The sequence below is a fragment of the Neopelma chrysocephalum genome, unplaced genomic scaffold (genome assembly GCF_003984885.1).
Source record: "Neopelma chrysocephalum unplaced genomic scaffold, ASM398488v2 Primary Assembly neopelma1_79, whole genome shotgun sequence".
Taxonomy (NCBI): Eukaryota; Metazoa; Chordata; class Aves; order Passeriformes; family Pipridae; genus Neopelma; species Neopelma chrysocephalum.
Genome location: NW_020897740.1, coordinates 4,649,566 through 4,664,411, shown reverse-complemented (window position 1 = coordinate 4,664,411; position 14,846 = coordinate 4,649,566). Strand labels below are relative to the sequence as shown.

General features: G+C 42.0%; 1 protein-coding gene across 1 annotated transcript in view; it reads left to right on the top strand.

Annotated features, from left to right (window-relative positions):
- The window catches only part of FAT4 (FAT atypical cadherin 4), a 128,556-nt gene that overhangs the window by 88,846 nt on the left and 24,864 nt on the right, over positions 1 to 14,846 (top strand). Inside the window, exons 7-9 of the mRNA XM_027690029.1 lie at positions 2,906 to 3,086; positions 6,398 to 6,648; positions 9,623 to 13,972. Coding sequence (XP_027545830.1) covers positions 2,906 to 3,086; positions 6,398 to 6,648; positions 9,623 to 13,972 — 4,782 coding nt within the window. The remainder of the gene's footprint in view (positions 1 to 2,905; positions 3,087 to 6,397; positions 6,649 to 9,622; positions 13,973 to 14,846) is intronic.

Here is a 14,846-nt window from a genome sequence, read left to right as displayed (position 1 = left end):
CAGCTGAATTAATATGGGACTTGTGGGATGTTTCTGTGAGCACTATGCAGCCACAAGCTAGCGTTGAATGAGATCTGGGTTACTTATGTTACCCCAGCTAATTTTGTTAGTATGGCACTCAACCATGGCTGGTTTATTCACTTCTCTGAGGCTGATACATATGTACCCATACAGCACTATATGGTGCCTTGTAGACACTTCCAGGCAGGAAGTGGAATTGGAAAATGAGGGCACGGAATATATAGGGGGCTGAGGCAAGGGCTGGGATTTGACGCTTGGAATGTTTGTTTGGTACCCTTCAAATTCAGATTCCTTGAAGAAGAAAGAGAGCCAGGGCTGGTGGGAGTCCAATGACTGGGTCAAAAGCTGCTGATGTCAATGTGATCCTGAGCAGGAGAATATCTATAGCCCACAAGGAGCTATTACATCTGCCATCCCTTCTGGCTGTTTCCATGAAGTGACCAAAGATTCAATAGCCATGCAGAAGGAGGAACAAACTCATTGCAGCACTTTGCTGTTGATGTCTGTCCACACGGTACTTTGCCAGCAGATGTGAACATGTTCTTCCCATTCTCCTCTTTCCATCAGTCCTGTGAGTGTAGCTAGTGCAGCACCAAGCCCAAGCTCTGGGTCAGCCTGCAGAGCTGTGCTGGAGCCAGTCCCATCACCACAGCCTTGGGGTTACCTATGGAGTCGCTGCCACCTCCACTCACTTTTGTGACTAAATTGATAGTGTGAGTTTTCCAGCATTGGCTTTGTCGTAGCAAATACATTTAAAACAAGGAGTTTCAGGTTTTAGCTGTGAGCTAGCTTTCTTTTCCAGACTGAATTGCATTACTGATGCTCTTTGAATGTGACTTACCCAAGATTAATTTCTGAATTATGTATAAATTGTTTAATCACCTGTGAAACTTCACAGCTTTCAACCTTTCATTTCATTAGCTGCGAGATGAATGTCAGTAAAATGTGTTTGGAAGGCCAGAGCTTGATGACACACGCAGCAAACGCCGCCGAGGACTCTCTTTCGTTTAGTGCAGTAATAATAAACACTTCACAGGCAATATTTCAGCAATCAGGAACACTTCTGCAGGATTTTCTATCTATATGTGTTTGGCTAAATGACAAAATGGGGAGGGAGAAAAAAAAAGGCTAAAAAATGAGTCAGACTTATTGCCTTAATGTAACCCTCCTGGCTGAAAGTGTATTAATTGGCAGAATGAATTACCTCAGACTCGAGCAGAGAAAGGCCTCTATTGTGTGCGGCCATGATGTGAAACCTACACTTCTTGGCTTGCGCGCTCTTTCCTCGGCATCGTGATCTTTCCCGTCTGATCAGCATGCTTCAAATTCAGCCTGGTGATATTTATAACACCTTTCAATTGGAAGCTCTGTCATTCAGCCCATTTGTGCATTAAACCAAGTTGCTGTGAAGCATTTTGTGGTGAAAAGCCTCCTTCCCGTGCAGAAGCTGCTCACAGCTTCTTCCCAGCAATGCAGTGTGGTGCTTCTTCAACCTGCAAGGGTTAACATTTGGGAAAAAAGGGTCGTTATTTCTTCTTTTATATAAGAGTTTTGTGTTTGGAGCCCTTGCCAGGAGCAGATGAGACCCAAGAGCAGAGCCTGCCTCCTTCCCAGCCCTAAGGTTGGGTCCAGCAATAACCTTGGATAGCAGTGACCCAATCATCTGCTGGGTTGGAAGGACGAGGGCGGTCACACAGGGCTGCCTGTGTTCCGTCAAATGACAGCTCCATGTAATATGTTTGCCTCACAGCAAGGACTCAAACGCTATCTGGCCCAAAGCATTTTATTATTGTCTCTTTTTTCCCAGTCCAGCAAATGTTAAATTGTATCTGTTTGAGATTGAAGGGGAAAGAGATGCAATTTTGGGTAAAACAGGCATGGTCATCATCTGTCTTTTGAGTAAAAGGGGCCATAACTCATGTGTTTATTCTCTGCTATCACTTTTTCCTTCTCCTTCCCGTGTATTCAAAGAAAGGACTAATCCCTTTTTTTCAGGGACCCTCAGTGAAGAATTTGGTTAGCAAAAGATGTCTTTCTGATTCTTGGCTGAAAAGAAATGTAATGGACTGACAAAACTAACATGAACTTGTAAAACTCTTCATTGTCTTTTTTTGGATTTGACAAAGGAAAAGCTTAAGAGAATAAATACAGAGAGATTGCACATGAATAAACATGCTATTTCTTGCTCATTGCTGCTCATCAGAGTTAAGTTTAGAATAACAAGGAGGATGAAAGCCGTAGGTTAAATAAGTTCAGTCCGATTTCCCGTAAGCCAGTATCCCATCAGAGCGAGCATTATTTGCTGCTATAGATGGTTGCTTCTATGGAGAAAATGAGTCTGAACAGGGCTGGAGACTGTGCAACCCTCTCACCCACTCTGAAGAGGTCTCCCCAGGTCAGGGGTGCAACCGGCAGTGGAAAAGCCGTGCGGAAATCTGTGTTTTGCCACAGTTTCCATTCTATTTGTTCTGCGGATAAATAAATTGAGGGCTGGAATCTTCACGTCTGTCAGTGTGCCACCTTTGAAGGTCTTCTCGCAGAGAAATAGGAAAGTCAACCACATCTTCAAACTGGTCCTAATTGTTACAGGAAGTCTGCTGAGCAGTTCCAAGACCATCTTTTTCCACTGAGCTTGTATTACAAAATATTTCTGGAATTAGATGGAGCAAGAAAAATAACAACTCTTTTTTCATCTTTCACAACTTGTACTTCATGTCAAGATGACTTTGAAACAAACCTGACCCTGTCCTCTATGGTGAACTGGCTTTCTTGCTCTGTGAACTGTGACATGCTCGAGTGCTCAGCTCTAAATCAGGGCTGGCAGACCTTCGATTAGCACGCCGGTATTTGTAACCTCTAGCACTTTTATCCCCTTTTCCCGCAGGATCTCCTGCCCTCACTGGCACTGGAACCATTGCTGTCACAGTGGATGATGTCAATGACAATGTCCCCACATTCGCCTTTAACATGTACTCTGCCACTGTTCTGGAGGATGCTCCTACAGGGACAGATATTTTGCTCGTAAACTCCTCGGATGCTGATGCTTCTACAAATGCTGTTATTAGGTAGGTGTCTAACACCAACATGCCTTAAAGCTGTAAGATACAATAGAACGGATGTATATGTGTAACTAAATTATTTTGGCAAATCTGTCTTTTTGTTGTTTAGGCTTTTAGAATTATATTAAGCACAAGTGGAGTTGCAGGGCTATTTTAGTTTTTTGCTAAGTGAAAAGCAAACAAGTTTAACTTGCACCTGCACCCACTACCTGCCTTGCTGCTGCATTCACGCCTTTTCATGTAGTGAGCAATTTTCACTAAAAACCAACAGGCTCCTTGAGTAAATTTTTGCTCAATTAGTGTCTTCAGTTTAACATGAAAATTGTACAGGGTGAGGCATATGACATTCAGAAAAACAGTGAAAAGCTAGAATTTGGCATTTTTGCTCTAAATTCCAGCTGTTTTGCAGAGCTCAGTTGATGGAACTTAGCTGGGCACTGAGATGAACACTGGCCATTCCCAGTGTCGCAGACAACAGTAATGAAGATGCTGAGTGGCAGTGACAAGCCTAAGATTTTTCCACTGAGGACTAATATATTGCAAAATGGAATGCAAACCAGATTTGTATTAGTTATTAATCAGAAGGACACGTAGGTAACCTTATCACATTTAACTGTTGTGGCTGCAAACATCACTGTTTCCAAAGCTACAAAACAGGATATAAAAGCAGATTCTGTATTTACTCTTTGTAGTTCACCTGAGTTCATTCTTCAAAGACCATAAGAATGCCACTGTGGTTGTCACTTTTTCCCTAAAGAAAGGAAGTAAAATAAAACAGAACTAAGTTATGGCAAAGCAATGTCTATAAAATACTCTAATATTTTCTTTCCAACTAGTTACAAGCCAAAAATAGAAACTTGATGTTTAGGCATCTTTAGATATTTGAAAATCATCCAAAATTACCATTTTTTACATTGTGAAACAATGAAGCTTTTAATTTTATTCCATCTTAGTCTAAAAAACTATTTCTGGCAGCCCCTTTAGAAAAAAGAATTCCGTGCAAAGCATGAATGACTGTAATGATTGTGTCTCGTAATCAGAAATTATCAGAGTGCTCTCAGATTTCTTTACTGTGCTTGAATTGCTTTAATATCTCTGCCATTAGTCTTTGTCATTCACTCAGTACCTCATCATGGAATTAGTTGATAAAAATATTTTTTCCCTTCATAAGTAGCTATTAAAAAATTGTTTTCAGGTTTTGTTTTACACTCTTTAGACTCAGGAATAGACTTTGTTTTTCTTGGACAGAATTTGTCCAGATTCAGCATTTAAAGTAGATCTTAAAATATGACTGGTATTACAAAACTGGTTAAAGCCAGAAGAACAAGAACATAAGGTCGTCTTGTCAGAGGTGTTGAGCATTTAGAATTCCTTTTCGGTCTTGTTAGACTCTGTTTCAAAATGAAACCTTTGGTTTCCAAGAGTGTACAATCCTTAGCTAATATTTTCATCTAAAGTCAAAAAATGTGCTGTGTTTTGCAAGAAGTGGTTAATGTGCAAAACTGTTACCTGTCCATATGTACCGACTCTTTTCCTCTTACTTCTGGTGATAACCTGTGGAGTCATGAAAGGAGGGTGATGGGGTTGTAAATGGCAATGCACACTTGAGCTGTCTTGTTAAAGACAGTGTAGATAAGAGGGGTCAGCATAGACAAATAGTCAAAAGGCCAGATTTTAAGTGCTTAGATCAAATTCCTTTTATGCCAGTTGTCACCATTGGAGTTGCAGGGACTTTTTGGTTTGGGTTGGGTTTTTTTGGGTAGAGTTTGGATTTTTTTTCTAGTTTTATTGAGACACACGGTGTCCAGTTGGTTTGCATGCAGTTATACTCAGATATAATTCAGAATATCTTATGAAAAATTTAGTGTCTTTATTATTTCTTTGCTTTTTTAAAAGATTTTCATAGTATCTTTCCCATGCTGAAGTTTGAGCCATTATATATATGTGTGGAAATACAGAAGAGAAAGTCTCTGTCTTCTGCAACACCTCACGCAGGGTTAAATCATTGCAAATCACAGATGAAATGTGCCTGTGCTGCTGCTATTTAGGGAGATTTAAGTGGTGCTTTAGGCTTTGTGCACATTCTTTCCATTTTAGATGCACGTTTCTATGGCTGGAGAATAATTACATATGGCCATCATATTGTATCATAATTAAGCAATTAAAGTATGCTCGTGGCATTGTGCAGAGATTAATGACTGAACATGAGAAGTTGCCACAGCTTATTACACAGGCTGGCTCTCAATCCTCTTGGTACAGCTTCTGGGCTGTGTTATTGCTGTCATAACCTGTGCTGATTTTAAAGAGGTGAAGATAGGAATATTAATCTCTTTCATTAAAACCACTTTCTTCTGAATCTTTCATAGAATCATATACCTCAAAAAAGCTGCTACTGTGCTTCTCTGAAGGAGCAATGCAAACCACAGCTCTGTTGGGTTACAATGTTGACTGTGAGAATTGTTCATTTCAGCTAGTTTTTGTTTCCATTGTTTTGTCAAAAATCTGTTATCTGAATTAGTAAAAAATGTAATATTAATCAATTACCTTTAAAAATACAGCCCAGTGCTCCACCATATCTTTGAGATTCATTCCGTATGAACAAAAACTGGATAAGCATTCCAAGAGAAGGAACAAACTCACTGTGCTCGGAAGCCAGAGATAGCCCTGCAGTAAGCACACAGTCAGTTCTTATCAAATGACACTGTTGCACACACTCAGGGATGTGGGCACATACATATACACCAGCCAAGGGTTAAATTCTTGTCCCAGTTAGTCTCTATTAATGTAGCTCTGTTAGTAATTTGCAGTGTATTGCTATGAATTAACATTGAAATATTGAACAGCAAAACTTGGCTCAGTATCAGGAAACAATATAAATTTTAAATTCTCATTTTATTTTGTAAAACTGTCATACTTTCATTTCAGAAAATAATATTTTTTCTAATTATATGCTGCAGATTCAGTTAAGAGGTATGTCAGCCTTTTGGAGTAACACTTATTGCATTAGCTGAGGGAAATCAGTACTCCAGCAGGCAGTTTTGAGAATATATCTGATGATATCTCCAAATATCAAAGGGCTCAGTCAGCTACCTATGTATTAGAAATCTGTGTTAAGCTCTATGCTTGGAAATCCCCAGAAACGTCATTTATGACAGGCCTTGAAATATGGAAGAGTAAAAAAGTGAAGACAGATACGCAGTCAGAAGAAAATCTGGCTGTCTATTCATGCCCATCAGCATGGTGGTCTGAAGAATATAGCAAATGGTTACTTTGAAATATTAATCAAATTTTTCTTCCTTGTTTTTCCTTTCAAACAGCTATAGGCTTTCTGGTGGCAATTCACAATTCACAATCAACCCATCTACAGGACAAATCATCACCAGTGCCCTCCTCGATCGAGAGACAAGGGAGAACTACACTTTGGTGGTGGTGGCCAGCGACGGGGGCTTCCCCAGGGCTCTCTCCAGTTCCACCAGTGTGCTCGTCTCTGTTGCTGATGTGAACGACAACCCACCCAAATTTCAACACCATCCCTACGTCACCCACATCCCATCACCTACCACCTCAGGTAACCTGATTAATAACTGCTTGGGATACTTCAGATTGCATAAATATAGAATGGTTTGGGTTGGCAGGGACCTTGAAGATCATCTCATTCCAACTGCCCTGCCATAAGCAGAGACACCTTCCACGAGACCAGGTTGCCCCATCCAACCTGGCCTTGAACACTTCCAGAGGTGGGGCATCCACAACTTCTCTGGGCAACATGTTAATGAAGTGCAAAGCTGTGCCACAGGGAATGTTTCTGAGATGTTCCTCTGCAACTGTTTTCCTGGTATTATTTTCATCTTGCATGGGAAAAGAGGAATATCAAGGCTCAATATATCACCTACAGTTTAGCAATTTTTTTTAGTGTGTTCCTGCCATCTAAATTCAGTTATGTTCCTGTAGTTATGTAAAGTAGATATAGTGTAAATGAGCATCCACACTAACAAGTGATTAAATTATTTTGCCAGGGTTAGGAAGACTATGGCCTCTTTTTATTTCAGAAAGTCTCTTCTGTGTGTTGATGTTCTTTTTCTGCCCTGAGAAATTTTTAAAGAGGATTTTGACAACCTCTACTAAAAAGGCTGTGTCTGTATCACAGATGTTAACTATGTTGCTTTCGCTTGAGCCAAGTGGTGAAGTAAAATAAAATAAAAGTGAAGCCACGCAGAAACCTTCCTTTTGTGAAGCCTACACGCAAATTAATGTGACTTCACTCAACACAACAGTTAATTTCTGATTTAGTTTATATTTAAACAAGCCTGATAAATAAATACATTACAAATGGGTAAGTCAAAAATACTAATATTTTCTATTTCCTGAATTGGCATTTCAAGAGGAAAGGAAGGAGAATATGTATATTTGCAGGAAGATGGAGAGAATTTAGTGAAAGATTCTCCTATTTTGAGAATTTTTTCCAAGGTTTAAAATGAACTAATACCAGGACCTCTACTATCTCAAAACAGTAAAAGAATTTTATAATCTGATCACTTTATTGCCACAAATTCACCCAACTGCAGTTGGAGAGGTTGACCGTGGAAGTTGGCAACGCTGTGTTTTCACGTGCTTACACATACATGGATATGTGATGCCTGCAAAGAGGATTCCAAGACAAATGGTTTACAAAACAAATTTTCCTTTAAAAGAGAAAAAAAAAGGCTTATTTCCATGTCTTGGTTTTCTCTCTAAATTTAAAACAATTGCAAATACTTCTCCTTTTTATGGAAGAATGAATTTGTTTACAATTCTTCCCTGTTTCCAGAACAACATTATGAAATTATTTATTATTGCATTGGTGAATCTTTGTGTATTCTGAATAGGGCACAGTGCCTTTTTCTGGTTCTTTTTGGGGTGTTTCTTCAAATGCTTGTAGTGAGGAGTACACATAGGTTGAAGTGATGTTTTCTGGCCATATCTTTTTGGATACTTTTTGTATGAAATCTCTCATAACTAGAAACATATAGAAAGCCTAAGTTATGTTTACTCTGTTTTTAATTTAGCAGAAATCTAGGGATGCATGCACTTTTTATTCTTTTAAAAGGAAATATTAATATCTTTTCACATTATTTTGAGAGGCTGTTGATAATGATGTTGCTAGCAGACATGGCATCCACCAAAAATACCCAAACAACATCTTTAGTGCAGTTGAATGTAGCATCTGAAATACCTTTTCCAGAAAAAAAAAAGAGCAAACCCTCTTAACTTGACCAAGACTTTTACTTTTATTCCAATCACAGAATATCTTGTGTAAATTTTGAAAGAAAAAGCTTCATTTCCTTGTTATTTTTTTAATCGAGTTTAAAAGGGAAAACTAGTAATAATAATTAATAATATAATTTGCATAACTGAAGCAACAAATCTTCATTTCTTCCTGTCCCATTTCTCACATGGGTTTGAATACTGTTCTTGTCTAAATATTCCTGCCCCTGGAGTGCAAATCACTGCACATGACAAATAGTGACATGAAGCGTAGTTTAAAGGAGTGCTGTCAAAGTCATTCCTGCCTGTAAATGATTTTGCCTTAAGAGGTTGAAAATAACGTGATTTTTGTACAGGAGCGGGTTTTTTCTAAATTTTAGTGCCGGTAAAGCATCAACAGAGTGTTCTGCAAATTGGTTGGACAGTGTCAAATTTGAAAGGCATGCTGTGAATGAGATCTATGAAGTCCAGTGAGAAAGGACACCCTGGATTCTCCTTGCAGATGGACAAATAGAGAGGTTAATGCAAATGGTGCCAATATAGTCAAGCTCATTGTGAAGCAGAAATTCAGAAGACCTGAAATGTCTGAATGTATTCATGTTACTGTAATAGTGTGCAATAGTTTTGTATTTCTATTTAACCCCTTTCTCGGAGGGCCAGCATGCTTTTAAAAACGCAGTGCTGTTAGTTGCTGTCCTTGGAATACCCTTAGAAGTAAGAGGCTAGTGGGGAGGAAGGAGCAGGACATAAGGAATAGGAAGAGAAGGGACTACAAGGGAAGTGTATCCTACACTACAAGGGTGTGTAGGATAAATGTCTATGGGTGCTACCTGCTCACTTATGTAACCTTAATAGTCCTTGAATTCCAGTTTTGGTGGGGTTTTTTTACATGGATAAATAAACTGTGAATAATATAAAAAAATCAAAGTAGTATTCAATCTTATTAGGTTTATGGCTTTTGTAGTGTCAGTGTTCTAGAAGTAGTAGGATGATAGGCTTCCAAAAGGTTGCAGGTCCATTTTCGAGTGCAGTCACTGAGATCAGTACATCCATCTGTCTGAATGCAGTGTCCTGTTTTTAGAACCCACATTTTTTGACTGCTTGCACGTCTTGTGGACTCACAAACTCACCTTCCCCTTGTTGAACTTACCATCTTGTGAAAAAGGAAGTTCATTTTTGGAGCAGTGTAAAGAAGAGCATACTGCTCCAGGATATGCTTCCAGGGAAAAGCTGGCATCACATTTCCCTCAATTGGTGCATTCATTAAAGGACTGACCTAACTTTGTTCTCCATTTCAGGCTCCTTTGTGTTTGCTGTGACTGTCACCGATGCAGATGCCGGATCCAATGCTGAGCTCCATTATTCCCTTGTTGGGAAAAACTCTGAGAAATTCCACATTGATCCAGCGAGGGGGGCAATCCTGGCTGCGAACCCACTGGAGGGAGAGTCTGAAGTCACCATTTCTGTTCACGTGAGGGATGGCGGCAGGTACCCCAAGACAGATTCTACCACCGTCACTGTGAGGTTCGTGAACAAAGCTGAATTCCCTCGTGTTCGGGCGGATCAGGACACCTTCACGTTCCCTGAAAACCAAGCAGTCGGCACAGTTGTCACCACCGTCTCTGGATCTTCAGCCAGAGGAGGTTCCTTGTCTTACTACATTGCCAGTGGTAACCTGGGCAGCACTTTCGTGGTCGACCAGGTGACAGGACAGCTTTCTGTCAGGCGGGCTTTGGATTTTGAAGCCATACAGAAATACGTGGTGTGGATTGAGGCCAGAGATATGGGCTTTCCTCCCTTTTCCTCATACAAAAAATTGGAAGTAACGGTGATAGACGTCAATGATAACGCGCCAGAGTTTGAGCAAGATCCCTTCATTGCAGAAATAGTGGAGAACCTGTCCCCACGGAAGATACTGACAGTGGCTGCTGTGGACAGGGACAGTGGTCTAAATGGACAGCTTAATTATGAAATAATTGAGGGTAATACTGAAAATAGCTTCAGTATCAATCGAGCCACTGGTGAGATCAGGAGTGTCAGGCCCTTGGACAGGGAGAAGCTGTCTCAATACATACTAACCATAAAAGCTTCAGATAAAGGCACTCCGCTCCAGAGCACGACCGTCAAAGTTATCATTAATATTTTAGATGCAAATGACAATGCTCCAAGGTTTTCCCAGATATTCAGTGCTTCTGTGCCTGAAAATGCACCTCTGGGTTTTACAGTAACCCGTGTCACAACATCAGACGAAGACATTGGGGTGAATGCCATCAGCAGGTACTCCATAAGGGATACAAGTCTCCCATTTACCATAAATCCCAGCACTGGGGACATCACCATCAGCAGACCACTGAACAGGGAGGACACTGACCGCTACAGGATCAGGGTTTCTGCCCATGACTCTGGGTGGACAGTGAGCACGGATGTCACCATATTTGTCATGGATGTCAATGACAATGCCCCACGATTTACAAAGCCATCCTATTACCTGGAGTGCCCCGAGCTTCCTGGGATTGGGTTAAAGGTCACCCAGGTTTCAGCCACCGATCCAGATGAAGGGTCAAACGGCCAAGTCTTCTACTTCATAAAATCCCAGTCTGAGTTTTTCCGCATTAATGCAACCACGGGGGAAATTTTCAACAAGCAGTACCTAAGGTACCAAAACTCCAGCCGTTCAAGCAACGTCAACATCAATAGGCACAGCTTCATCGTTACGTCTTCAGACCGAGGCAGTCCCCCGTTAATGAGCGAGACAACCGTCACCATTAACATAGTGGACAGCAATGACAACGCACCGCTGTTCCTCGCTCAGAAATATTTCACTCCTGTTACTAAGAATGTGAGGGTTGGCACAAACTTAATCAAAGTTACTGCTGTGGATGACAAGGACTTTGGCTTGAATTCTGAGGTGGAGTACTTTATCTCTGAGGAGGGCAAAACTAATAAATTCAGGCTGGACAGGAGTACAGGATGGATTTCTGTGTCATCTTCACTAATGGCTGATTTGAATAAAAACTTCCTGTTTAAAGTGAAAGCCAAGGACAAAGGTAATCCTCCACTCTCATCCGAGGTATCTGTTGAAATAGTAGTAACAGAAGAAAATTACCATACACCTGAGTTTTCCCAGAGCCGTATGAGTGTTACTGTCCCAGAGAGTCACTCTGTTGGAACAGTGATCAGGACAGTTTCAGCACGAGACAGAGATGCTGCTATGAACGGATTAGTCAGATATAATATTTCCTCTGGAAATGAAGCTGGAATCTTTGCTATCAATACAACTACCGGTACACTGACACTAGCAAAACCACTTGATTTTGAGTTATGCCAAAAGCATGAGCTGGTTGTTACTGCCATGGATGGAGGATGGGTGTCCAGAACAGGCTACTGCAGTGTCACTGTTAATGTCATTGATGTGAATGATAATTCTCCAGCATTCAGCCCTGAGGACTACTTTCCCAACGTGTTAGAAAATGCCCCCAGTGGGACAACTGTTATTTGTTTAAACGCCACTGATGCTGACTCTGGACCTAACGCTGTGATTGCATATGCCATTCAGTCCTCAGACAGCGACCTCTTTGTCATTGACCCCAATACGGGAACAATCACCACCCAGGGATTTTTAGATTATGAAACAAAGCAAAGTTACCATTTAACAGTAAAGGCTTTCAATGTTCCAGATGAAGAGAGGTGCAGCTTTGCTAGTGTCAACATCCAGTTAGAAGGGACAAATGAATATGTGCCCCGTTTTGTGTCCAAGCTTTATTATTTCGAGGTTTCAGAGGCAGCCTCCAAAGGTACTGTCATAGGTGAAGTTTTTGCAAGTGATCGTGATATGGGAACTGATGGAGAAGTCCACTACCTTATCTTTGGCAACAGCAGAAAGAAGGGCTTCCAGATAGATAAGAAGAGTGGCCAGATCTATGTTTCAGGACCTCTTGACAGAGAAAAAGAAGAACGAATCTCTTTGAAAGTCCTTGCAAAAAATTTGGGGAGCATTCGTGGTGCAGACATAGATGAAGTAACCGTTAATATCACTATACTGGATGCCAACGATCCTCCCGTTTTTACCTTAGGAACCTACAATATACAAATCAGCGAGGGTGTTCCTCCAGGCACCCATGTCACGTTTGTTAGTGCCTTTGATTCAGATTCTGTCCCTAGCTGGAGCAGGTTTTCCTATTTCATTGGCTCTGGCAATGACAACAGCGCCTTTTCCATCAACCCACAGACAGGACAGGTGACAGTCACCGCAGAGCTGGATCGAGAAACGCTGCCTGTCTACAACCTGTCTGTGCTGGCCATTGATTCAGGAACACCATCTGCTACAGGAAGTGCCTCTTTGTTGGTAACTTTGGAAGATATCAATGACAACGGCCCTACCTTGTCCACCAGCCAAGGAGAAGTCATGGAGAATAACCGTGCAGGAACTCTTGTGATGACACTTCAGTCGTCAGACCCCGATCTCCCTCCCAACCAAGGTCCTTTTACATATTACTTGCTCAGCACTGGTCCTGTGACCAGCTACTTCAGCCTCAGCACTGCTGGCGTTCTGACAACGACAAGGGAGATTGACAGGGAGCAAATCAGTGATTTCTACCTGTCGGTGATTACGAGAGACTCTGGTGTCCCTCAGATGTCTTCCACAGGAACTGTGCATATCAAAGTAATAGACCAAAATGACAACCCATCTCAACCCCGAACGGTAGAAATCTTTGTTCACTATTATGGCAACCTCTTCCCAGGCGGAATTTTGGGCAACGTAAAGCCACAGGATCCAGACGTGCTAGACAGCTTCCAGTGCTCCCTCACCTCAGGAGTCACCAGCCTCTTCAGCATTCCCGGGGATACCTGTGAGCTGTACTCGCAGGCGAGGTCCACAGATGGCACATTTGACCTGGCTGTCCTCAGCAATGATGGGTTACATGGCGCCGTCACCAGCAGTGTCCGGATTTTCTTCACGGGTTTCAGCAACACCACCATTGAGAACAGCATCCTCCTTCGCCTGAGCGCCCACAGCGTGCGGGACTTCCTGACGAACCACTACCTCCACTTCCTGCGCATTGCCAGCTCCCAGCTGACAGGGCTGGGCACTGCCATCCAGCTCTACGGGCTCTACGAGGAGAGCAACCACACCTTCCTGATGGCGGCCGTCAAGCGCGGCAACAACCAGTACGTGAATCCCAGCGGCGTGGCCACCTTCTTTGAGAGCATCAAGGATGTCCTCTTCCGCCAGAGCGGGGTGCGGGTCGAGGCTGTGGACCACGACTGGTGCCTGCAGAGCCCCTGCCAGAATGGAGGGAGCTGCCTGAGGAGGCTGGCAGTGGGCCCAGCTCTGAAGACCCACGAGAGCATCCCCGTCATCATCGTGGCCAACGAGCCCCTCCGGCCCTTTGTGTGCCGGTGCATGCCGGGGTACGATGGCAGTCTGTGCGAGACCGATATCAATGAGTGTCTCCCTTCCCCCTGCCACAACGATGGGACTTGCCACAACTTGGTGGGAGGCTTCTCATGCAGCTGCCCGGAGGGTTTCACTGGCATGGCTTGCGAGAGGGACGTCAACGAGTGCCTTTCCAACCCGTGCAAAAATGGTGCCGCCTGCCAGAACTTCCCAGGAAGCTTCAACTGCGTTTGTAAAACCGGATATACAGGTACGCTTTTACTTCTCTATACCTTACAATCCGGAAGGGATGGAAAGAGGGTGGAAATGCACCTTTTTAGCACAAGTTTTTCTGAATATGAGCGTCCCCAGTAGATGAAGAGGTCATGCAAAATGACATATTAATAGCTATGAAAACTCAGAAGACCAGGTGCTCACAGTATTATTTTATTTTAGCTCTGTCCTCAGGCAAATCACACTTACCTGATATGCATTGGAACAGAAAGATTTTTACAAGAGCTATTTAAATGTATTAAATGTGTAGAAACCATTTCCAATGCTTCAGTATGATTTTTCTGTTCATGTTATTGTTATGCATATTGTGTTAGAATTTCAAGTCTGCTAGAAGTGTTGTAAGCAAGAAAAACAGCCTCTTCCTCAAATTGCTTACAGTCATACATGACAGAAAACAGATGAAGGATATAGGAAAAATCAGAATTAAGGCAAAATGATCAACCCTTATGTTCCGTATTTGTCCCTTTGTCATTTTCTTTTTCGCTAAGCACAGAAATGTCTGTGGCATTTCTACCTCTTCCAAGTATTTTTTCTCTAATATTTAATAAACTCAAACACAGCAGCATTGTAAAAACAGGCTGGTCTTTGCTTCTGCCATGAGTATGATATTTAAGGAAGGTCTGAACAATCTTAACCAGTGTTTATGGCCACTTTTTGTAGAAGTCAGAAAAAAAATCTAACCAGAGAAGATTACTTATACTTTTTCAAAGGAATATTTCTATATTGCAGATGCCCCAGGACAACACAGCTGGGTTCAATATGGTGTGGGTATTGGGGCTTGCCACCAATGCCACCAAAACTCACCTGTAGCCCGTGGAGTAATCAGAGTATCCATTGTCCCTTTGGTTTTT